At 65.7% G+C, this 24429-nt stretch overlaps 2 protein-coding genes across 2 annotated transcripts in view; one reads left to right on the forward strand and one right to left on the reverse strand.

Annotated features, from left to right (window-relative positions):
* Smim44 (small integral membrane protein 44) overlaps positions 1-24429 on the forward strand; it is a 213710-nt gene that overhangs the window by 136882 nt on the left and 52399 nt on the right. The window lies entirely within an intron of this gene.
* Ncln (nicalin) lies at positions 9079-23406 on the reverse strand. Its single transcript, XM_046444158.2, has 15 exons — positions 23117-23406; positions 18932-19122; positions 18341-18485; positions 16921-17015; positions 15576-15656; positions 14779-14882; positions 13282-13370; positions 13058-13197; positions 12770-12948; positions 11804-11891; positions 11640-11678; positions 11378-11541; positions 10857-10910; positions 10661-10739; positions 9079-10529 (listed from the first exon to the last, which is right to left on the reverse strand). Exons 1-15 carry the CDS (start codon positions 23298-23300, stop codon positions 10470-10472), a joined length of 1692 nt encoding a protein of 563 aa, XP_046300114.1. The 5' UTR covers positions 23301-23406; the 3' UTR covers positions 9079-10469.

The raw sequence follows: 24429 nt of genomic DNA on the forward strand, positions 1-24429 counted from the left end.
TCAGTGAGAGCCAGACACACAGGTCACAGCGGGTGACTCCGGGACAGGAGTCGGGGGAGTCCAGAGAGGATGTGGATCACAGGTGCAGAACTGGGAGGGACGGGGGGGGGGGGCTGCTCATGGGGCAGGGCCTCTTTTTGGAGTGATAGAAGGTTCTGGAATTAGGTGGTGGTGATGGTGGTACAACCTGGTGAACATACTAAAAACCACAGAATTGTAAAAAGAAATCTTGAATGAAAAATGTAATGCAATAGTTTTAAAGAGAGAGGGGCACAGAGGCCACACCTGTCGTCCCAGCCACTCGGGAGGCTGAGGCGGGAGGAGGGCACGGCCGCGGCGGGCCCGGGCACCTTAGCAAGATTCTGTCTCAAAGCCGAATAGAAAGGGCTGGGGTGTGGCTCCGGGAGGCGCAGCCCAGGGCCAGCCCCAGACCAGGACAAGGAACACCCGCAGCCAGCCAGGCCCCGCTCAGGACGGAGTCGAGGTCAGCGTGGCCGGGTGTCCTTTTGACTCAGCACCACCCTGGGACTGATCGCGGATTCGTTTTTATTTTAGTTTTTAAGTGTTTCTTCATTCAAGTTCCTTGTTTTTATTTTAAATTTAAATTTCTAATAGACTGCAGCAGTGCCAGAACCCTCGTCAGCCACACCAGTTCTGTCTTCATTTAAAACCGTGACATTTTGTTCAGCACAGATTTGGGGGGAAGCATTAATTTCAATTTTTTTTTTAAATCACACTGAATTGTTCGCTATCTGTCCTCCCCTCTTTTGGGGGTGGGGGTACCGGGGATTGAACTCAGGGGCGCTGACCCTCATCCCCGGCCCCCTTTTTCTTAATTTGCGTTGCTGAGCCCTGGACCATGGGATTCTGTGGTGAGTGGGGGCCCACACCTCGTTCCCACACCCTGCCCATCCTAGCTGCCGTCCTGAGAGGCAGGCAGAGGCGGGTCACTTGTCTGAGGCCACCCAGCAGGAGCACCGAGGGTCGAGCCCAGGCAGCCCCAGAAACCACCCCGATCTCACCCTTCGGCAGCTGCGCCTCCCTGTCCTTTCTCCTGTGGGACTGAAGAGCAGAGAGGCGCCCGCCGTGTGGACTCCCTGAGGCCAGGGCTGGGCCCACCTAGGACATCTCCCAGCTGCGAACACACCAGCGTCATGGCCACAGCAGCCTGGCCGCCAGGCGGGGCGGGACGTCGGGCTGGGGGGGCACAGCTGGGGTGAGAGGTGGGTTCTTCCCAAGGCAGCCCCCGCCTCGGATCTGCCAGCCGCGCTCAGGCTGGGAGAGCAGGGCCAGCCCCCGAGGCACCGGGGACTGCCAGAGACAGGCTCGTCTCCATGGAGACCCGAGCAGGATGCTCGGAGCCCGTGGGCCTGGGTGTGCGAAGCTGGGAGGGTCTTTAAAAGAATCCAAAGAAACCCACCCCCCCCCCGCCCTCCCGGAGCTGCCGGGCATTTTCTGCTCAGCCTCTTCCTCTTTCCTTCACCCCCAAAAAGTGGGGGAAGGGGAAGGAGCCCAATCCAGTGGTCCGACCCCCAGGAGCGTCCAGCCAGCAGCTCTGCCTGGAGTCTGCCCCCTGGCCTGGTTGACAGCCTCAGCCGGTCAGGGGCTGTCGGTGGAACCAGGAGGCTGAGCACCGGGAGGACTGGGGTGGCGAGGCTGACGCTCCTTTCCTATCAGCTGGAAGAGATCTGGTCACTGTCGGCCCAATGGCAGGAGGCCCACAATGTGGATGTCAGTGAAGGAGGGGAACCAGTGACAGCAGAGCCTGGGGAGCTGGGGTGGGCTCCCAGCTGGCCACTGGGCTCCCTGGACATCCTGTCTTTACCAACCTGCCCCAGGGCCTTGGCACCTCTTAGCTCTCACCTCCTGGGCTGCTCACAGCGTTTACCGTAGGAGAAATGGATCTAGACCATGGCTTCTCTGCCTCCGCGCTGTGGACAGTGGGGCTGGATGGCTCCCTGGGGGCGTTCTGGACACTGAGTGCAGAGCTGCAGCCCTGGCCTCCCCTACTCCAAGCCAGGACACTCCCCACCGTAATATCACACATGTCCCCAGAAGTGGCCCAGGGTCACTGAGGCAGTCACTCCCAACTGAGAACCACGGGCTTACAGCACTGAAGAGATGTGGGACTGCTGGCCCCGGTGCCCAGGGTCTCCAGGACACCCCTCCCCTGCCAGTCCCTCTGCCTGGGCCCCAGGGTGGATTCCCGAGGCCCCAGCTCCACCTCCGGGGCTCAGCTGAGATTTGCCAGCTCCACTCTCCCAGAAGCTCCAACCCGCCCAGGGGCCTCTCCAGGCCGCCTACAGCTGCCTGTGTGTCCCCTGTCCCCAGCCTGCTCATCCTGACCTCCAGGGCCTTAGTGATGGGGCCAGTGCTGGCTCCTGCACAGCATGTCCCTGCTCAGCCGGCACTGACCGCATGAGCATCAGGGGTCAAAGGGATTTACGAGCCATTTTTTAAAACTTCTCTTTGGGGATTTCTTTTCTCTTTAAATTTCAATTTTTAACATTTTAAAATTGATATTATGGGGTCCATGTGGCACTTCACACCTGGACCCGGCACAGGGACGGCTGGGCGTAACCTGCGTCTGCCGCTGGCTTTGTGTTGGGGACAAATTCCTCTCCACTAGCTATTTTGAAAAATCGATTACCTGTTGTCACCGTTGCTACCCAAGGTGATGGAGGACATTAGACACTATGCCTCCTGTCCCTGCCCCTGGCCCGGTGGCCATCCCCTCTCATCTCTCTCTCCCTCACCCCCGCTCTCCTCTTCCTGCAGTAACTGCGTGGCTCTGAGACCAGCAGTCTCTGACCTGGGAAGCGGGTGTGGGCCTGCAGCCGTCACTCAGTGACTCGGGAGGCCCAGGCTGGGGGGGTGCAAGTTCCAGGCCCTGGGGTGGCTCAGGAGTGGAGGCCTGGCCAGGCCCCGGGCAGAACCACCGCCCTGGGAGCAGCCAGCAAGGGAGGGACACGGTGGAGGTGGGGTGGGCTCTGCGGAAGGGCTTGCCGGGGAAGCCGGGAAGGCGCGTTGACACGGCTCCATTCCCTGCCGGGATCCTGGAGCTCGCCACCTGTGCTGGCAGGTGACGCCTGGTCTCTGCGGTGCCAGGCATCCCGCGGGCTCAGAGCCCTGTGTCCATCGGTGATGCACCCTCTGGCCCAACGCCTGTGGAGAGAGCCCAGGAGGCCCGCTCCCTCCCCGGGCTCTGAATCGCAGGGCGGCTGAAGGACACCCTTTACCGCTTGGGTCATTTCTGAGTGCACAGGGCAGACATCACCTCAAAGCAAGGGACCTGCAGTACCACAGTGGTCTCATGGGATCGTCCACAATCCCAAAACCTCCTTGGCCTGGTGAAACCATAGCCCTGGTGATGTCGCTGCCAGAGGATTGGCATGTGCAATGGTATACAGAGGTGACAGTTGACGACGATGCCCGCCCCTGCCTTGATGTCGTTTTAACATGCGTCTGCTGCGCTGGGGCTGGAGCCCGGCAGCTCACGCACATAGGCCAGTGCTAACCCCTGAGGACGCCCAGCCTGCTTTGTCCCGTTGGCATCATCCAGTGACTGATGGTCACTCCCTGAGCTAGTGTTACTGCAGCCATGAGGTTGTTACTAAGTGACATGGAACTGCACAGTTACAGGCGAGGCCACAGTCATCACCCTACTCAGAGCTCTCCAGCCCATGCGAAAGCCCCTCCCACACGACACCAGCTCCGCCCACCCGACACCAGCCCCGCCCACCCGACACCAGCCCCACACACCAGACACCAGCTCCGCCCACCCGACACCAGCCCCTCCCACCAGACACCAGCCCCGCCCACCAAACACCAGCCCCTCCCACCTGACACCAGCTCCGCCCACCAGACACCAGCCCCTCCCACTCGACACCAGCCCCTCCCACCTGACACCAGCTCCGCCCACCCGAACCAGCCCCTCCCACCCGACACCAGCTCCGCCCACCAGACACCAGCCCCTCCCACTCGACACCAGCTCCGCCCACCCGAACCAGCCCCTCCCACTTCACACCAGCTCCGCCCACCAGACACCAGCCCCTCCCACCTGACACCAGCTCCGCCCACCAGACACCAGCCCCTCCCACTCGACACCAGCCCCTCCCACCTGACACCAGCTCCGCCCACCCGAACCAGCCCCTCCCACCCGACACCACCTCGCACCCACCAAGCTCTGCTCTCTGCGGCGCTGAGACCCTGGGATCCTAAGGGTGGCCCTGCAGAGGGTCCCATCTGGCTCTCGTCTGGGCGCCGTGTCTCAGCCTGACTCTGCTCGTGGCCAAGCCACCCTTCGCGTGTGTCCCTCCGCCCCCGGGTCGCCGGCCTGTCTCCCACCTCCCAGCTGCTGTGACTTGTGCCACGCACCGTCGCGGATCTGCCCGAGGCCTGTCCGCTCTCCGGGCGCGGGGCCTGTGTGGACCTGGGGCCTCCGCCCGCTCCCAGCTGCGCCAGATCTCCCCTCGGGCGCAGGGCAGCAGCTTCCGTCCTCCTGGCGCCTGGGGGCCTTGGTGGTGCCCTCACAGCGCGCTCTCCTCCGTGTCAACAAATCTTAAAACAATCCTTGAGCAGATTTGTCCTGCCTCGAGAGCAAAAGGAGCTTTCTAGGGGCCAAGGCCGCGCTGTCCGTGTCTGAAGTAGACTCTCACCGCAGGGAGTCAGGACTGTTGGAGGTGCTAGCGATGCTGGCCCGGGGCTCTCCCGCCTGGAAACCAGGGCAGGTGGCGGCCAGGGCCCGGCTTCCCTCTGGCCTCCTCACCCGCCACCCAACCTGGGCTCAGTCCCCAGGGCCTTGCATACAGCCCCGCTGCCCTGTGAACCCAAGGGTGGGTGTTCGGTGTGGCCCGGGCTGCGTTGCTGAGACTCTCTGGGACCCAGTGCCATGGTCAGCCACAGGTGGGGAGGGTGGAGCTCCAAGGAGACCTGGACCTGCTCCTGCAGGGCCAGGCTCCAGTCCCTGGTCCCCACATGAGACCTGAGAAGTCCCCACTGCTGACTCCTGGGTCCTGGCCCCCTCCAGAGGCACTTTACCACAGTAAGGATCCGTCCCTGTGACCTGGAAGGGCCTGGGCAGCACTTTCTGAGGGGACAGAACCAAAATGCAGAGGACAGAGGTGGCAGTGGCTGCACACGTGAGCTCCGCCCCGGCCTGCTGGTCAGCTAGTCATGCTGAAGCCCAGCTGCTCAGCACCAGGCCCTGGCCTGCAGCAGGCTGTCCGTGGGGTCTCAGGAGGCAGCAGGCCAGCACCAGCCAGGCTGGAGCCCATGCTGGAGCTCAGGGTGACCTGGTAGAGGGTGCTCTTCACTGGGTGTCCACCACCAGCACTCCCTGTGCACCAGGCTCAGGGCAGGAGCCCATCCACTGGGTCCTCGGTAGCTAATGGCCGCTCCTACCACCCGTTTGACAGGTGAAGAACCCAGGCCCAGAGAGGGCTATGGGCCTTGAGCACTCTGGCAGGCGATGCCCCACTCTGGACCCTCGGCCTCAGGTGGCGGCTACCTCCACTGCCCAGGCCCCCTGCCTCTTGGCCAAGCCACTGGAGAATTGTCCCATGGCTGTGGCCAGTGCCGGAGGGCATCACCTCCTGGAGGCCAGGCTTGCTGTGGACCCTGGTCTCAGGTCTTGGAGCTGTCATGGTGGGCCGCAGGCCCCCTGCCTTGGGCCTGCACGGAAGTCGTCCATCCTGGCAGGGGTGTAGACCTCGCCCTTGAGCAAGAAGCAAAGGGAGTGTGGGAGGAGAAGGGCAGGGGTCCTGCCGTCTCCCTAGGGCGCTGCCCCCTCCTGACCCTCCCACCGCCTCAGCACCCAGAGCACCACACAGGGACCAGGCTCAGCACCCGGCCTTTGGGGTAAACCCCAGACCTAAGCCACAGCAGCGGCACCAAAGTCGCAGCCGCCGGGTCTACACGGTGCCCGATCCCGTTTATGCGAAATGCCTGGAATAGACTCACTGAGAGGCAGAGCGTGGATTAGCCAGAGGAATGGGAGGGGCAGTGGGACCAGCCTTCTTTGGGGAGCGTGGGAACATTCCAGAAGTGGGTAGAGGCAGCAGTTTGTGGCTCCCTGACGGCACCAACGCCCACTGACTCGGGCACTTGAATGGGCGGATTTGCTGTGCGGAGTCTCTGAGTGAGGCTGTCCTTTGCTTGGGTAAGCTGTTTGGTGCCAGCTGTCTTCCTTTGTGCTGTGCAACCTCAGGCAAGATGCTTCATCTCTCTGGATCTCCTCCTCATCCTGTCACTATATAGTGACAGATCTACGTGTCCCAGTGAATAACCACGGAGCAGGAATGGGGTCAGACTACTTCCCCATTCAGCTGATTATTGCTTCAGGCGAGAACCACTCATGGAAGCTGAAAGCAGAGGGGATAGTTTGGAGGGTCACAGAGTAATTTCTTGGTCTTGAAATATCTCCCCACAGGTGCTTTTTTAAAATATGAAGGAGAGCCAGCATCCCCAGAAATGGGACCAACTGTCACCAAGGAAGCAAATTGAAGGACATTGTGCAGAAGCCAGGACTCAAAAGTCAGGGTTGTGAAATTGAAAGGAGACCAATCCCAGTGAACCCGGCCAAAGAGGCAGGGCCAGAGAAGGATGCGGGGCCACTCCTGTCAGCCCAGAGACTCAGGAGGCTGAGGCAGGAGGATGGCAAGTTTGAGGCCAGCCTCAGCACCTTAGTGAGGCCCTTTCCCATCTCAAAAGATGAAGAAGACTTGGGGGTGTGGCTCCAGTCAGCGGTCAGAGCCACTGGAACTGACCTCCCGGGTCCCGGGGAGGCCACAGTGGCCTCACTGGAGGGTGTTTGGTCCAAGTGTTTGCTGTCCCCTGGGGGTGGCCGTGAAGTACCCGCTGTGCTGGCCCATGGTGCCATCTCATTTCATTTTCACAACCATCCTCAGGCAGCCAGTGACCTTCCAGCCACCTCCCTCTGCCCCTCCCCATCCCACTGTGTTGAGGACACACCTGAGGCCTCACCCTCTGTGCCCTGCTCCTCCAGCAGCCAGGCCCGGTCCTGCCCCAGGACCTTTGCCCAGCACCTCAAGGCATCAGGCTCCGGTTTCCGCCTGGCTCTGTGTTTGTCATTCTGATGTCACTGGAGTCCCACCCTCAGGGAGTCTGTCCAGAGTACCCAAGACTTCCTCCCACTCTGAGGAAGCCACCCCAGCTGGTCCCAGTCTGAGAATGTCTCTGTCCGAGGCTTATTGCAGCCTCCCCCCATTCTGCGCCCTGCACAAGCCTGGCGGGGCCACTCCTCCCCGGCCGGGTCCCAAGCCCAGCACAGTACTGGCACCACCAGGGACCTCCTGGAGACATTCAAGGGTGCCACCAGACTTGTCCCCATCCTTGTGCCCACACAGCAGTGCCACAGTCATGCATGGCAGACGCTGTCGGTGCTGGTCATCTAGAGTGGCTGAAACCCCTGGAGGACGAGCACAGGGCCTACGGCAAAGCCCCCGGCCACACACCAAGACCTGGGCGTCTGTGGGCTGCAGCAGCCACGGGGGCCTGGGGCACTCTGGGTCCCGAGGGTGCTCGTGCTCACCATCAGGACTGGTAGCTTCAGAGCACGTGGCTCAGGGACACCTCGGACCTGGCCCTCCACTGGCAGGTGCCTGCAAAGCCCACAGGAAGCGGCTCATAAAACACTGGCCAGGTTTTACATAGTGGACCCTGCGACCCTGGCTCCAGAGTAAGAGCCCACACGCACGTGCATGCACAGGTGTACACACTGCGCACACACGTACATACACACGTGCACACACACACACGCATGCACGAGCACGCAGGCACTGTACACGGAGCGCGGAAGGGCGCCACCCCGTGGACAGCGGTATCTTGGCTCTGCTCACTTGATTTTACTTGTTATGATCAAGGAATTTTTCCATAAAAAAGGGAAAAGAAACATTTGTGTGCGTGACTGTGAGAGGAGAGCAACTGGCTTGAGTCCCAGCTGGGGCCAGAGCCACCTCCATCTGGAGCAGGGGAGGGGACAGCAGGAGCTGCCCTTGCTCACTGAGCCTGAACCGGAGGCTCCCGTGGCCACACTGAGACCCCAGATCTCGTCGTGCTGGGGGATCTGGCTCTGCCAGGGGTACGCAACGCATGGGGCCCAGGGCAGCCACAGCCACCCCCAAGTCCCCAGGGGTCCAGGGTCCTGGCCAGTGTGCTGACCCTCTCCGTGTCCAGGAGCCTTCCTGCCTTCCCTGCGGCCTGTCCTCCCCGTTCCCCCAGACGCTGCCCCCATCACCTCGGGCGGTTCCAGGCCCCACCTCCACCCGCATTCCTGCGTTTTGCGTGGACACAGGTGGTCAGGACGCGGTGCTGGTCTGACTCTGTCCACGGCCAGAGTGAGGGTTGCAGGTCTGAGGTGGCTCTGCCCACAGCGGGGACCGGAGCCCAGCCACTGCCCTTGGGGATGGGCGTGTGGCTCCGCCCCCAGCAGTCTCCCCAGGAACCTAAGGGCCTGCAGGACCTGCTGACCCCTCCCTGCCTCTCCCCTGCTCTGCCCCAAGGCCTTCGCACCCCTGCTCTCAGGCTGGACCCCAGCACCCTGGTTTGGCTCGACTGACCCCCCCTGCCTCCCAGAAGCCCTCCCTGCCCCTTCTCCCCACAAGGAAGGCCAGTACCTCAGGGCAGTTGGCCTGACTGTGGCTAGACGCAGAACTGGGCAGAAGGGGCAGAGCCTGGGACCCAGGGGTCTCCAGGTCTGCATCTCCCTAGTCAACTCGTCAGGGACTGTGCCCCTGCTGGGCTCCCGGGGCCTGGGGCGGCCTTCACCCTGTGAGGCACCATGTGGAGCTGGTGTCCCTGGGATTCCCACCCACCCAAGCCTCAGCCTAAGACCCTCTCTGGGAGGACCAGCAGTTGACACTGATGGAGGCCACCGTGACCCACCATGCTCCAAAACAGAAGACAGCCATGGGGGACAAGGCCACAGCTCCCAGTGCTGCAGGAAGCAGCTGCCCCTCTCTCCCAGCAGAGGGCAGACGGGCACTTCAGACCCCACCCCAGGAGCACCAGGCACCAGGGACAGGTGCGGGTGACCCAGCCCCCAGACAGGACAGGCTCTTCATTCAATATGGCTTTATTTCCCACCCGGGTCTATTGCATCCCACCACCAAGCCCCGGGTGGTCAGTGGGTCACCTCCCCAGGAGGCAGGCAGGAGGTGGCCCAGATGCCTGCCGGGCAGCAGACACCCAGAGGAGTGGGCAGCAGGTCCCAAGCCCTTTCACGGGACAGGAGGCGCTGCCTTGGGCCAGCACGTGGACACCAGCGCACGTGTGCCAGAGTGGCCTGGGCTGGGGCAGTCTCCTGTGCTGGCCTTGGGCTCCTGACTGGGCAGGCGATGGAAGGTGGCCTTGTCCTTCCAGACAGGGTCTGGAGGGGGCTGCCAGCAGCTGTCTGGGACAGAAGCACGGCTGCAGAACCAACAGCCAGAACACAGTGAGCCAGGTGGGCCGGACAGCTGTGGTGGGCCAGCCCCGAACCACGACGCCCCTGGAGCCTGACGGGCCAGGTCTCTGCAGCCGATGCCCTCAGAGAACACACTGATCGTATTGCTAAGGAAGGACAGGCGGGCCTCCCCGAGGGCACTGCCCTGCACAGTTCCTCCTGGGTCAGGGTCCCCAGGCCCAGACCTTCCTCCTGGTGCCAGGGGTGGCCCAGGGCACACCCCTTCTCCAGACATCCCTCCTGGGACAGAGGGCGGCTCCCCCACACCTTCTCTTTCCCAGATGGACACACAGAGGCGTGAGGAGCCTGGGGCGGGTGAGCTCAAGGGGCAGACGGCCTGCGGAGCCGTGGGCACCGGAAACGCTAGGGACTGGCTGGGGGTTCAGGGCAGGGCCCAGGGCGCAGCAGGGAGCGCGGCCTGGAGCTGCAGGGTGTGGGGACTCTGGGCTCAGGGCCAGCAGGCAGAGGGGCAGCAACCAGCTAGTGACCCGCAGGTGTGGCGGGAGCGGCCACCTGGGGGCGGGCTCAGCACCAGCCCCATCTGCTTGCTGTGTCCACCTGGTGGCCAGGGGGTATCCTGGAGCCGTGGGCAGGGGAGGCCACAAATGGCCGAATCCTGAGACCTAGAGGCTGCAACCAGCAGGTGGGAAGAGGGAGAAGTGTCACCACACCCAGGTCAGCAGCAGGGTGGAGAGGACACCCGGGCGTCCAGGGGCGTCCAGGACAGCCAGCTGCCACGGTCAGGATCGGGCCTGATCCCAGCTCTGCAGCTGGGCTTCCTCCGTAAGGTGCGTGTGCTGGGCAGGCCCCGGGCTGGGGCTTGTCCACGCTGGCTCCCGCGTCTGAGGCCTGGCCCCAGCCGGCTCCGCGCCCTCCTCTGGGGGAGTCCACGGCAAAGAGAAAGAAAGACGCCCCAGGCCTGGAGAGCGGCTCTGAAACTGTAATTCAGTGTCAACGGCCAGGGGTGCTGTCCTTCCTGTGTGGCGAGTGTGGACGGGTGGCCGGGTCACTGCGTCTTGGCCTTTACCAGTAGCCTCTGCACGGTCTTGTAGAGGAGGTCAAAGTGCTGGGGGCGGCAGGGCCAGGGGTGAGACCCATGGGGACCGGGGAGGCCGAGGCGCTGCAGGCAGCTGCCTCTAGGCTGGGCGGAGGCCTGGTGGGCCCACCCCGTCCCAGAGACCCTACCCGCCCACTCACCTGGACTGCCGTGTAGGCCATCCCGAGGTAGGCGCCGATGCAGACGGCCAGGAGCAGGTCGAAGATGGCCGGCTTGACCCTGGGGGAAGCAGGGGACCATGTGGCCAGGGAAGAGCAGGGTGAGTCAGGGCCAGTATGGCCGCCTCCCCGGCTCTGTGGTCCGCGGTCCGCTTGGCTGTCATGGGCTGCCACTCACCTGTAGGCGTTCATCACCTGCTTCAGCTGGTCATAGAAGACGAACTCGGGGTCCCTGGGGAGACAGCATGTGCTCAGAGGTCAGCCGACACTGGCACGCCAGGCTGTGCCCTGTCCCCACGTCTTCTGGGACCAGGACAGAGGCCAGTGGTCCAGATACCAGATCTCCCAGACGTTGGGCCATCCACCGTCCCCAGAGGGAGGCTGCAGGGATTCTCATGTCACCTGCCCCCGTTCTTCTGAAGGTATTAAAATGTGCTCTTGGAAACTGAAATGGGCTGGGAAAGACCCTGGCCCAGCATGAGGCCCTGCCTGGTGCCACAAGGAGGGCCAGCCAAGGCACCAGGGCCCCGCGAGGGGGCCGGCAGAGGCCCAGCGGCACACCTGCCTGGCCTCCGGGTACCGGCAGGGGCTGGACGCCCGCCGTCTGGCAGGGACCTGCTCGGAGGCACCTGCGTCTCTACTTATCCTTCCTTCCTCCTGCTTCTATCTGCTGCCGCCCGGTGCGGCCCAGACGCCCACCGCTTGTCGGCCTTCACGTGGTGCTGCCGCACGTCCTTCAGGTAGCGGCTCAGGAAGTGCTCCAGCGTGCTCAGGAAGGTGCCGTCCTTGTCCAGCAGCTGCGCGGCCCGCGGCTGGTTGGTGAGCCAGTCCATCACCGAGTCCAGCTGCTCCTGCTGGACTTGCTGCAGGAAGGCGGCCAAGGTCAAGGCAGCCCACACGGCCCCGCCCCGCCCCACCAGCCCCACCCACACGCCCCGCCAGCCCCCCACATGGCCCTTACCATCTGCTCCGTGAACACCGGCATGTCTGGCGGGGTGCCCTGCAGAGACAAGAGGTGCAGACTGCTGCCCTGGCCCACGGTGTCCAGGCACAAGACGAGTCAGTGGCACAGCGGCCCCGAGTCCAGGCCTGGACAGCGGTGGGGGCTCCGCGGGCGGGGCTCACCTTCTCTGTCAGGTTGTATATGACCCGCGTCAGGGCCTCCGCGATGATCCTTGTGTTGCGCGTCAGGGTCTTCGAGTCCACCCGGGACCTGCAGGGAGGGCGCGGGAGGGTCCCTCGAGGTCAGGTGGTTCCTGAGCATGGGCAGTGCCCACAGCCCCGACAGGACGACAGGAGCGGTGCTCGGCATGGGCAGCTGAGCCCCGGGGACACGCGCGCTGCCCCGCATGCCTCCTGCCTAGCAGGGGAGCTGAGGGCAGACCTCCAACACCTGTGCGGGGGCGGACAGTGTCCCCAGAGCTCGCGTCCACCTCGGACCACGCCCCAACTGTGAACAAGGCCTGGCACACAGGCGTGGTGGAGATATGGCCACACTTGTGTGGGTGGACCCATGTCTGGTGACTGGCGTCCTCGTGAGGAGACACGGGGATGGCCCCACGTCAATGGAGGTGTGACAAGCACACGGCCGCCATCCAGGCAACTGGGCCCTGGTGCGCGAGAGGACCTCCCTACAGGCTGTGAGGACACGGCCCCGAGGACGGGAACATCCCTGGGGCTGCAGGCCCTGTCTGTGGCACTGTCCTGTAGCCCTGGGGACACTGGGGAAAGGCGCCCCCAGCCACGGCAGAGGGTGGCACTGCCCAGGCCCGCCCAGGAGGTCCCGTCACAGGCCTCACAGGGGCCCAGTCCACCGCGGCCCAGAGCACCCAGTGCCCACAGTGTCCTGGGGGAGCCCTGGTCTGGACTGTGGGTGGCAGATGGTGACTGGCAGGGCGGGCCAGGGGCAGCGGCCTGGACCGCGGCCCACTCTCACCACCCTCCTTAGCCCCTGGTGCCTGACATGCCGAGGCTTCCCCTGGCCACGGCAGGACTGGGGAGCCTGCCTGGTGGTGCCCTCCTCCCAGGCTCCAGGCCCCTGTCCTGCGGCCACCCGCCCCCTTGGGCTAAGGAAGCTCTGGAAGGCCTCACCGCACGTCCATGATGCTGCTGCGCTGGCCGTCGCGGTGGCTCTCCAGGTGGGACAGGGTGAAGGCGGGCAGCCGGCGGATGGCAAAGCGCTCGTGCTCCCAGGCCAGCACGTCGTCGGCCAGGTTGATCTTCTTGTGCACCATGGAGAACCGCACCTCGGGGAACTGGTGGGCGGCCACCTGCGCCCGCAGCGCTGTCAGGGTGGCCCTGCCGGCCATTCCCCGATGCCCCCACAGCCCGAGGCAGGTCCAGCGCCGCCCGCCCAGCCACAGTGGCCACAGCACCCACCGTTTCCAGCTCCCGCAGGAAGGCGTGCTGCAGGGTCCCCTCCCGGGGCGGCCTGGACACGTGCAGGTGCAGGCTGCTGCCCCGGCCCACGGTGTCCAGGCACAGGACGAAGGCCACATTGTCCTGGAGCAGGCTGGAGTCTGTGGGCGTTGAGGATTTTGAGGTGGCAGCAGCCAGGAGGAGGCCCTGTCACCCCTGGGTGCTGCTCTGCCCCGGTCACCCACCTGTGTGGTCCAGGTTGTCCTCCAGCCAGCGCTTGGTCCCCTGGTAGTTAAACTTGCCCCCTCCAGAAGCAAAGAACAGGAGGTTGTACCTGGGGGGGAGCCTCGGGTCACAGCCAGCACCCTGGGCGGAGGACGGGCAGGTCGTGGGCCTCGCCAGAGCAAGAATGGGCCACTGCCCTGGGCTGTGGACCCTGGGGCCACTCTGGTGCAGCGTCCCTGCCTCCACCGCCTCCAGGCCAAGAGCTCCCCGGCCATGAAGCCACATGTCCCCAGACACTGAGTGGGGTGACTGGGGGGCTGTCTCAGTTGAAGGCCCACTGCAGTGGCTTCGAGCTCCTGGACAGCAGGAGACACTGGCCTGGTGGCCCGGGACGCAGACGCCAGGGAAGACAGGGGGCCTTCTCGCACCGTCCACTTGCCAGGGCCACCCTGCGCTTCCAAGGTGGCCAGCTGCGTTGACAGCCACGGGGCTTGGCCCTGCCTGGAGCCCCCCAGGGAGGTCCCCCTGCCTCCCACTGTCCCTGCCTGAGGCAAACCGTCCCCCAAATTCACACCCCTGGGCCTCCAGGAGGCATTCCGTGGAAACAGGGTCGTGTCGACACCAGCCGTGAGAAGGTGGCTATTGTGGGGCCAGGAGACCACTGAGCCTGGTGGCTGGACCCCGGGTAGAGGAGACACGGGCACCAGGCGGCCCTGGGACGACAGACACTGCAGGTCCACAGGCACCCTGGGCCAGGAGGTGGCTCTGCCCTCGGGCCGGGATTTCAGATGGACGCCGAGGACACCTCAGAGCAGGGGACATGCTCACGAAGGGCATGTCAGGGCGAGAGACCATCAGAACGGCCTTCACACTGTGCCAGGGCTCCAGGCTGCCCGCCACTGCCCCTGAGCATGCAGGACAACTGCCCAGAGCGAGTCCATGGACGATCTACAGGCCACCTGGCCAGGGCCACAACTCCACACACACAGCTGCATCCAGAAGGGACTGTGTCTGGGGTGTCCCAGGCAAGGACGCCGAGGGGCCCCTGTGCAGCCACTTGCTCCAAGCTCCGAGTCTGCAGGTGTTGTCACCTGCTCCAAGTGGCCATTCACCCTGTGCCCCATGGCCTGGCTGCGACAGCTCAGCAGGTGACAGACAAGTGTCCGCTTCCAGTGCCACGGGTGGGACAGGCCCCTGATGCTGGCTGCAGGCGCAGATGCTCTGCACACGGCCACAGGCACTAGGCAGCACCCAGAGACGAGAGAGGCTGGGGACATTCTGGGCACAGTGGCCCTGATTTCTCCAAGCAGTTACCTAGGCTCTCCAGGGGACCCTGCCCTAGGGGACACTGGCGGCTGTCACGACTGGGGTGTCCTGTGCTGGAGCAGGTGGGCCGGACGCTGCTCAGCAGGATGCCACCAGAGTGTGACCAGCCACTGCACGCCAACACCTCACGCCTTCATCGTTGGCCAGAGCCCCGCCCGCCCGCCACCCGCCCGCCAGGTGCCAGCACTCACGCCGCGTGGGTGCGCTTGTAGGTGTAGAGCCTGGAGAAGAGCCGGGCCAGCTCCAGCAGCACCGAGACACCACTCCCGTTGGAGTCCGCGCCCAGGGACAGCCACTGCGGAGAGACAGCCCACCGCCAGTGGTCACCGAGAACCACCCACCAGGCTCGCCTCTGGCCCAGCTCCGGCCCCCGGCTGGATGGCTAGCCCCTCTGTCCTGCCTGACCGCATCCCACACCTGCAGGCCGAGGCCCCAGCAAGGTCCGACTGGCTCCCTGAGGGCAGCACCCAGGCCGCCCGGCCTCCACCCGGCCTCTGCCTGGCCCTGCGCGTGACAGCTGCCCAGCCTGGTGCCCAGCTGCAGGGCGCCATCCGACCACCTGCCCCTGCCTTCACCTCATCTGTACGTCCTAACACGGGGTCCCCAGTGGGTGACAACTGGCTCTGGGGAAGAGGAAAGTGTTGGGACCACCCAGGGGCACAGTCCCTGAGGGATGCTGTGCTCGGTGTCCCAAGAGGAAGCACCAGAACCGGCGGGTCCAGGCTTCCTTCTGGGGTGACGCCATGCTCTGGAACTAGACTGAGGCCCAGGATGTGCCAGGACACTGGGTGGACACTCCTGTCATGCAGAGCTCACCCCAGCAGCTCAGGGCTGGGGCAGGGGACGCAGGACCAAGACCAGGCGCTGTCTCAGGAGGAGGGACAGGAGGGCTGGGGACACGCCGAGTCCCGGGCTCAACCCCAGTGCCAAGACCAACAGTGGGGACACGGCCACGGAACCCCCGAGGGCTCCGGGCAGGGGCACTCACAGGGGCCACCCCGAAGGCATCGTAGTGAGCCACGATGACGATGGTGGGCAGGTCCTCTCCACCCAGCCCCGTCAGCCGCCCCTGTGGAGAGAAAGCCGTGACCTGGGAACAGCCAGGCAGGTGGCCGCCGCCCGCCACTCCAGCCCAGAGGGGCAAGGGCTGGCTGCTCAAAACGCCTCCCCCCGGGGTGTCCTGGCCCCCAGCCCCGCGAGCCCCCAAGAACCCCCTGGGGACGGGGCAGAGGGGGGACAGGGCCCCACCTGCTGTGAAGCTGGCCCTGGGGAGGAGGCAGAGGAGCAGGAAGTGACCCCGACACAGCAGCCACCCAGGGCCTCTCCGGCCTCCCGGCCCCTCCAGCCTGCTCAGCCCTGGGGCCAGGCCATCCATGGTGACTGCTCAGGAAGCCACCAAGGGTGACGTGAGCGCGGGCCTGGCCCAGCTGGACATGCACTCGAGGCTTGCGAGACCCACTTCCCCGAGGAAGAGGCCACCCTGCAGAGGTGACGCGGCCAGGAGCCGGCTGGGCAGCACCACTGCCTGGAGCGAAGCCACACACAGGGCCTGCCGTGGTCTGGAGGCCACGTGCTGCCATCCAGCAGCGGGCCACCACGGCACGCTCCCCTCCCCCGTCACGGCGTCTCCCGTCTGCTTCCTGTAGCAGCCGTGGCACACGGGTGCCGAGGCCCTGTCCAGGTGGTGGAGGCCACCAGTGACCAGGTCTCCCTGCCTCCCCGCCACGCACAATGAGCTGCCCGCCAAACGGCACAGCCCAGGAGCCTCAGCAGAGACGGCCAGGCCACGAGTGACCCCAGAGGTGACAGCGGAAGAGCGGCCTGACCCTGGCTCCAGGACTGAGGCCCCTCCCCAGAAAACGGGCCAACCCCCGCCCCACCTCCAGCCGTCAGGAGGGTCCAGGGAGTGGACCGCCAGGGCCGGCAGCTTCTGGTCCCCCTCACTGTGAGCAACCAGGTGACACAGAAGCTTCCAGAGCGAACAACAGGTGGCCACGTGGGCAGGCTGGGCCCCAGAGGCGGGGTCTCAGGGAGCGGGCAGGAAGGACCCCAGCCCGCGAGGCCACAACCCTGCCCGGGGCTCCTGCCCGCCCCGGCCTGGCGGCCCCAGGACAGCAGAGCACCCAGGCCCTGCCACGGGGATGAGCCCCCCAGCAGAGCCCCAGGGGTCAGCTAAGCTGCTCAGAAAGGGAGCATGGCACGGCCACCCTCCTGCACGCAGCAGGGACGTGGCAGACGCACTCTAGAGCCCCCTCCCGGCCACTGCCCGCGGGGCTCTGGGGCCACTGGGGGCCTCCGCCTGGGGGGTCAGGAGCTGGAGGGCCTGCACTCACCTCCACGCTGGTGATGAGCCAGTCGCTCACGGCCTTGCTCTGGACCCCACTGGTGACCATCTGGAAGCCATTGGCAGTGGCCGTGTGGAGCAGCACTGGGGACAGGAGAGGGACGGGTCACTTGGGCTGGGGGCTGTCCTCTGGCTGCCCAGAGCTGGCTTCCTCCAGCCGCACAGAGCACTGAGGACGCGACTGCTGAGACCTGCACACAGGAACCCGGTGCCCCCCCACCGGCTCCTGGGCACACGGCACGTGCCACTGACCGCCACCTGAGGCTTTGCTGGAACCTGGCCTTCCACGGCCTGCAGGGGACGGCCTCTCGGCTGAGGACAGCTGCACGCCTGGAGTCTCGAGGCCAGCGGGCTGGGGCGTGGCCCGCCGCTCCCAGCACCCAGCATGTGCGAAGCCCTGGCCACATCCCCAGTGCCAAGGACAGCGGGGACCCTCACGACACTGTGGGCCTGCAGGACGTGCCCGGGGGGCAGCCAGGGGCCCAGGAGCTGGCCGTGAGGCTGGTGCAACTGTGTGAGCCTCCGTGTCCCAGTCAGGCCACCCAGCTATGCCCAGCACGCGGCCTCCCCCGCCGCGCCCACACTCCAAGCCCTGACCCAGCACCCCGCAGCTGCCACGCGGGAATGTCCAGGATGCCTGCGAGGATCCACGGATACCAGGCTGGGACCCTGCTCGGGCCCGAGGCCACACTCCTGTCCCTCGGGCAGCTGCTCTGCGGGCATGCGGCTGAGTGAAGGGCTGCCCCCGGGACCTCAAGAACCTTGCCCACCAGCCAGGTCTCACCCACAGACGGCCACCACAGCGCTCCCCAGGAGCCAGGCCAGGTCCACCTGTGTCCATGGCCCCACCTGCCCCTGGGGCTGGGAGGAGCCAGGGCCCCGCATGCCCAGCCGGCTGCACCCCGGCCTCTTTTATTCTGGACAGGGCCTCGCTAGGTGGCCCGGGCAGGCCTGGACTTGCTGACCACCTGCCTCGGCCTCTGCGTGGCGGGATGACAGGCGGGGCCACCACGCTGCTGCCCTGTGGCTCCTTACGCCCCCATCCGGGTCCCTTTGACTTTCCCCCGTGGCACAGGGACTGCAGGGCCAGCTCCACCCCAGCCCCTGCAGTCCACAGGTGGAGCCCGGGCAGCTCCTCCTGCTGACCCCCACCTTCCCCAGGGCACAGCACAGCCGCGTCCTTTCCCGGGAGTGCTGCTGGCCCACGCGACCCCAAGGTGGTGACGCAGCGGCCTCCTCGCAGAGGTTGGCCCAGAGGGGACGAGCAGGCTGTGTCCCGCAGAACGGAAATGGGGGCACAGGGCCCCAGGCTGTGCCGGGGCCCGCTGCAGCACCTGGACACAGGCTGGGCGGCCCCCGACCTGGCCTCTGCTCAGGACGCCTCCCGCCCTGCCCAGGCTGGAGCCTACCTTCGGCGGCAGAGGCAGAGCCCTGGGAGGCAGAGGCGGCCTGGGTCTGCTCGTAGATGGACAGAAGGGCCTCGTCCTCCACGGCAAAGTACACGGGGACGATGGTCTCCATGGCCAGCATCTCAGGCTCGATCTCCATGAATTGCTGTGGAGAGGGAGTGGTTGGGCTGCTGACAAGGGGCCTGGGCTTGGCCACTCCTGGTGGGCAGCGGGCCCTCAGGTGGGGCACCAGCCACCTGGCACTAAGGCCCCCACCCCACCCCCACCCTGTCTGAAAAAGCAGCTCCACCTGGGTCTCCTGTGGGTGCCACCAGGTCCCCTTGATTGACAATGACTCCTCCCCAGGCCACCGACAATATTTGAGGCTGAGTCTTTCTCCGGGGTGGGCGTCCTGGGTGCTGCAAGGTGCTGGCCTCCACTCACTCCAGGCCAGGACACCCCAGACCCAAATGACACCTGACAGCACTCAGTATCTCCTGGGGACAAAACTGCCCCCAGGGAGCATCAGTGCTCAGAGAGGCACAGCAGCCTGCCTAAGGTCACACAGCTAACCCGGAACCACAACCTCTGTCCCTGCGAGGGAGGGCTCACCCGCACAACGTCCTGGGGCACAGCGGCCATGGCCCGCGGCAGGATGATGACCACGGCCCCTGCCGACTGCCGCAGGGCCTTCTGGTACTGCTCGTAGGAGAAGTCCGCCAGCCGCATGAGCACGCAGCGCCGGCTCAGCACGTCCGCGTCCATTGTGCGTGCCTCCGTGTTGAGCACCGCGTTCCGGGTGCCTGCGGGGATGGGCCACCCTCAGCCTGGCAGCCCCAGGCATGGGCAGTGCTGGCCACAGCCTGACTGCCAAGCGCCAGAAAAAGGCAGAGTCCCTCTCCTTGGGGACCGCAGCCCCCAACCCGCAGGGAAACCCCAGGGCAGCCGGACCCGGCCAGGCCCTGCATCTCGGCCAGGGTCAGGAGGACGCGCCCGCTTGCAGCCCTGGCCAGTGCGCCTCCAGATGGCCTCGGTCCTGCATGCAAAGGCAGCAAACGAAGGGGTCACCCAGGGGGTGGCTGGGCGCAGGGGGACCCGGGCATGGGGCAGCGGTGTCACACAGGCCCTGGTTCCGGAGGGCTCTCACGGGGCCAGGCTGACCCCCGCATGGGCACAAGAGGACAGACCCCCAGGTGGCCTCGAGACAAGCTTTCCAGAAAACCAGGGGCTGTGGCAGCACGGGGCCGCCGGGCCACCCTGAGCACGTCCAGGGAAGGGCAGGGGGCCCTGAAGGGCCGGTGCCGTCGTCTGCCCCCGACAGGGGCCCAGGGTCCATCAGGCCACACGCGACTCCTGGGTGTCGGCTGCGGGCAGTGCGGGGACTGGAGCCCCGGGAGCTGGCCGCCAGCACCAGGCCCCGCCAGGGCCACCAGGGCCCAGAGCGGTGAGCAGACCCTCAGGAGCAGCCCGAGGCCCCGCTCACACCTGGCAAGGTGCTGAGCAGGGTCCCCGTCTCTGCCCCTACAGGTCAGGACACCACAGTCGTGACAGCCACACGTCCCCAGACGCAGAACTTGGGCGCAGAGCCACCTGTGGTGAGACCCCCTGCCCCACCCCTAAATGCCTCTGTCCCCTCTCTCCTGAGAGCCCGTGCCGGCCACAACGAGAGGGAGCCCAGAGCGCCCACCGGAGCCCACTGAAGGGGGCCGGAGGGGACGCGCAGTCACGTGGACAGCACTGCCACAGACACGGCCACCCAGCAGCCCTGGAGGCACCGGCCGGCCCTGAGCTCACCTTCCTGCCTCGCAGGAGCCCCTGGGCCACAGCAGGTCTGGGCACTGGCTCCTGGCTCTCCCGGGTCACCAAGGTCCACCCGCGGCAGCCTCTCCACAACAGTGAAGGACGGCCCCGCCTGGGTGCCCACCAGAGCAGCGTCCTCCAGGAGCCACCGACCGCCAAGCTCTGCGGGGCATGGTCCTCGGAGCACGCCAGGAACAGGTGAGCCCACCGAGGGACAAGGGACGGCAGGTCGTGCCCCGTGGGCAGCCCCCAAGGTCAAAGGCCAAAAGCAAGGGACCAAGGTCTCAGACATCCCAAATGACAGCAGGCGGAGCCAGCAGGTGACGCAGACGGGGCCAGGCATGGCCCCGCTTCCAGCGGAGGAGACCCTGTCCCGCGGGGGCCGGGCGACTGACAGCTGGCGGGGCTCAGGGCACAGCCCCACCCGGCAGACCTCACAGGCTCCTGGCCACACGAGCCCCGCCCAGGGACGGGCCAGCTCGCCGCCCAGGCCAAGGCAACCCTTCCTCCCTCGTCCACACGGCGTGGCCAGCTCAGCCCACCGTCCCCTCCTCCTCCCTGGCACAGGCCCAGGAGCCAGGCTCGTGGGCACTCACAGGGGCCACTGCCCAGATCCCTGGCCCTGAGGGGAAGCGGACAGGGGCGCAAGCAAGGAGCGGCCAGGCCCCACGGATCAGAGTGCCACCTGCAGGAGGGGCCAGCTGGGCCACTGGCTGGGCACCTGCCTCTGCCCCCCACACCCTGCCCACGTGTCCCAACAGGGGCCACAGGAAGTTGGGCAAGGGGCAGGCCAGCCGGGCTGGGGCAGGAGTGAGGCCCAGGGGTATGGGAGGGGTCACGGCTGGAGCGTCCTCAGGCCTGTCCTGTCCTGCCTGCCCGCACAGGCTCCCAGACCAGCCTCCTGGACACACCACGCAGAACAGGGGCCACCTGACAGGCCCTGCGACCCCCCAGTCTTTCTGGCCTGGCCGGGGGAGGCCAGATCCAGGGGAAAGCCACACCCACGCGGGGCCAGCAGCTTCTGGGTGGCTCATCAAGGAGCAAGAAAAAGTGGGGTTCAGGGAGGAGGACACATGGGAGAAGACCTCAGGTCAGAAAAAAGAATGGGAAGGACCCAGGACCAGGAAAAGGACCCAGAACCGGGGAGAGGCCAGGGAAGGGAGCGTCTGGAAGAAGGGCCAACAGGGGAGGCAGCAGGCAGAGGCCAGGAGGAGCAGGCAGAGGCTGGGAGGAGGCAGAGACTGGGAGAAGCAGGCAGAGGCCAGGAGGAGGCAGAGACTGGGAGAAGCAGGCAGAGGCCAGGAGGGAGAAGGCAGAGGCAGGGAGGAGGAGGCAGAGGCCGGGAGGAGGAGGCAGAGGCTGGGAGGAGCAGGCAGAGGCCAGGAGGGAGAAGGCAGAGGCAGGGAGGAGGAGGCAGAGGCCGGGAGGAGGAGGCAGAGGCCGGGAGGAGCAGGCAGAGGCCAGGAGGGAGAAGGCAGAGGCCAGGAGGGAGAAGGCAGAGGCAGGGAGGAGGAGGCAGAGGCAGGGAAGGAGGGGGCAGAGGCCAGGGAGGCAGCAGGCAGAGGCCGGGAGGCACAGGAGGCGCAGAGGAACCGAAGGCCCCACAAACTCAGCCAACTTCTGGGGGCAAGGCTGTATAGTGTGGTCACTCCGGCTGCCTGCAGGGGTAGCACTAGGCCCAGGTGGGCAGCTCACTGAGGGGCTGGTAACAAGTGGGTGCGCAGGAAGGACAGGTGGAGATGAGCCGGGCAGGGGCGGTGACACGGGACATGGAAAGCAGGGTGCCCCAGGTCGGGGGCTGGCATTCTGATCTGTGGGCTCTTCTAGAAAAACCTCCTGCACCCCAGGGCTTTGCTGCCCGGCTAGGTAGCTGCTGGCCACATGGGGCCACTTGAATTTGTTACAATTAAATAGCACTAAACACCACGTCCTCGGCCACCAGAGGCTGGCAGCTCCCAGACCAGAGACGCGGTTCCACTGGACAGCGCCCTTCAAGACCTGTCCCCAGGGCAGAGGCCCGACAGCTGGAGGGAAGTGCTCATTCTAACCCACGGCCCCTCAGCGCGGGGGACACTGGGCTGGACGGTGGCCTGGGGAGAGAGGGGTCCTGAGCACTGAGGGTGCTGAGCAGTGTCCCTGGCCTCCACCATTCCAGGGCAGGACACCCCAGGCATGACAACCACATGTCCCCAGACATGGCCCAGGATCTCCCGGGCTGACAAACCATCTCTCTAGAAAGAAACGAGGCCACTTTGGGGCAGAGGGAATCCAAGAGGCCATGGGAATCTGGCTCCCGGGGCCTGGCAGAGGCCGGTCCACAGGCGGGGGCTAGCCTCCAGCAGTCCCCCACATGGCCCCGAATGTGCTCAGGGGACCCTGAGGGGAGGGCAAGACTCAACTCTGGGGTCAGACTGGAGGGAAGGCAAACCAGACACCAGAAGATTCTGGAACCCAGTAGGGCTGGGGCGACAGAGGGCGCTCTGACCGCCGGCACTGGGGGACAGACGGTGGGGCGGGGGCAAGAGCTGAGCAGGCAGCTGAGCAGCTCCAGGTCAGGGGTCGTGGGTGGGACCTGAGCCAGAGTTAGGGACCTCAGGAGGCCTGGGAGGAGGGAGCAGGTGGGCTCTGGGGTGGAGGAGGTGGACGCTGGGCTGAGGGCGACGTGTGTCAACAGAAGGAACAAGAGTGGGGTCAGGGGACACCGAGGGGCAGGCCAGAAGCAGGCGGAGGCCGGCCTGGGCGAGGGATGGGGACGGAGTCGGCTGGACAGGGCAGGGCGGTGGGTGCAGCGGCTGGCCGTGCGGAGAGCTGGGTGGACTGGGACGGACCGGACAGGTCAAGGCAGCCCATCGCGGGCGCACAGACCAGCGCAGGAGGGGGCCAGGGTGAGCGCTGCCGTGGACCTGGTGGCCGGCGGGCCTGGACACGGGTCTGCCGCCCGGGCCGGGCCGGCGGCGGGCTCGGCGGCGCACGCGGCGGGGCGGGGCGCGCACGCACCGTAGGGCTGGCCCTGCAGGTCGTACTGCTGCATGCGGTACACCGTGAACTCGTGCGCGGCGTCGGCGGCGGGCAGCGGCGGCGCCACGAGCAGCAACACCGCGGGCAAGAAGACGATGAAGCCGAGCGGCAGGCACGACGCCTTCAGCATGTTCTCCAGCACCTCGCCCGCTTCCTCCAGCATCCTGGCCGGCGACGGGTCCGCGCGGGGCGGCGGCGGGGACGGGACGGGACGGGACGGCGGCCGCGGCTCCCGCGGACTCACCTCGGCATGGGCAGCCGCCGGGGTCCTGCGGGCAACGCGTCGGGCAGCCCGCGTCCGCACCGGGGTCCTGCACGCATCGCCGCGGGCAGCCCTGCGCGCGCTGCCTCTCGGGAGCTGTAGTCCGCCCGGGCGCGCGGAGCCGCCTGGGAGTTGTAGGCCCACCGCGGACTCCCGACGGAAGCCCTGAGGGGTTGTTTCGCTAACGCTACCGGAATTTCACATGAATCCCAAGTCGGGAACGACCTAGCTTTGGGCAGCCATTCTCCAGTGGAACTTGCTTAGACCCTGGCCTTGGCTGAGGTAGCGGCGCGGAGCGGGGAGATAAGAGACGCGGTCAGGACGTGACCTTGCGACCTGGAAAGAAATGCGGAGGGGGGGTGGGGAGGGGGGGAAAGCTGGAGGAGGAAGTGCCTCTTTGGCGCGCTGGTCCTCCTGGGTGTCGTGGTCCCTTCGCACGAGCACAAAGGATCATGGGAATTGTAGTTTCTGGGGCGGGGGAATAAAATTTAAAATTCCCCCAAAATTTAAATGTCAAGCTGACGACGGCTCAGACCTTTGCATGAGTCGAGCATCGGTGTCGTCCCAGAGCCCTGAGCGCAGCGCCTGGCCCCGGCGGGCGGCAGCAACATTTTCGGGTGAATGAATGAGAAAAGGGTAAAACCCTTGCGGGACGGCGGCCACGGTGCGGGGGGCGCTGGGATTTGTAGTCTGGAGCCTGGACCACGTGCGGGGGCTGCGGCGTCCTTGTGTTTACCCTTACTTGAGGCATATTTATACTAAGAAAAGGGAAGAAATGTGATTCATTAGAAATTAAAGTTTAGTCCCTGGGTGTCCTATTGATGTTTCCCTAACCTGACAGCTTGGTGTCTCGAGGCCAGGGGACCGTGATCATCAGTAGCCCACACCCCCTTGCACAGGTGGGAAGACTGAGGCCAAGGGTGCAGCCAGAGCCCCAGCCCTCATGTTGACATCCCAAGCTCCAGTGAGGTCACCCAAGGCCTCCCTTCTGTACCCTCTGAGAAGTGGCATTTGTACTAAGTAAAAGCAC

This window comes from Marmota monax, unplaced genomic scaffold (assembly GCF_021218885.2).
Source record: "Marmota monax isolate L192 unplaced genomic scaffold, Marmota_monax_Labrador192_F-V1.1 WCK01_AAM20220418_F8-fsc00102, whole genome shotgun sequence".
Classification (NCBI taxonomy): domain Eukaryota; kingdom Metazoa; phylum Chordata; class Mammalia; order Rodentia; family Sciuridae; genus Marmota; species Marmota monax.

Bases quoted from the DNA above. Each gene is read 5' to 3' on its own strand.
- Ncln (XM_046444158.2), bottom strand. From the start codon at position 23,300: ATGCTGGAGGAAGCGGGCGAGGTGCTGGAGAACATGCTGAAGGCGTCG. The intron at 18,486-18,931 runs GTGAGCCCTCCC...CCCTCTCCACAG, and splicing joins TGCCCCAGGACGTTGTGCGG to CAATTCATGGAGATCGAGCC. The intron at 11,542-11,639 runs GTAAGGGCCATG...GCCTTCCTGCAG, and splicing joins CGGTGTTCACGGAGCAGATG to CAAGTCCAGCAGGAGCAGCT.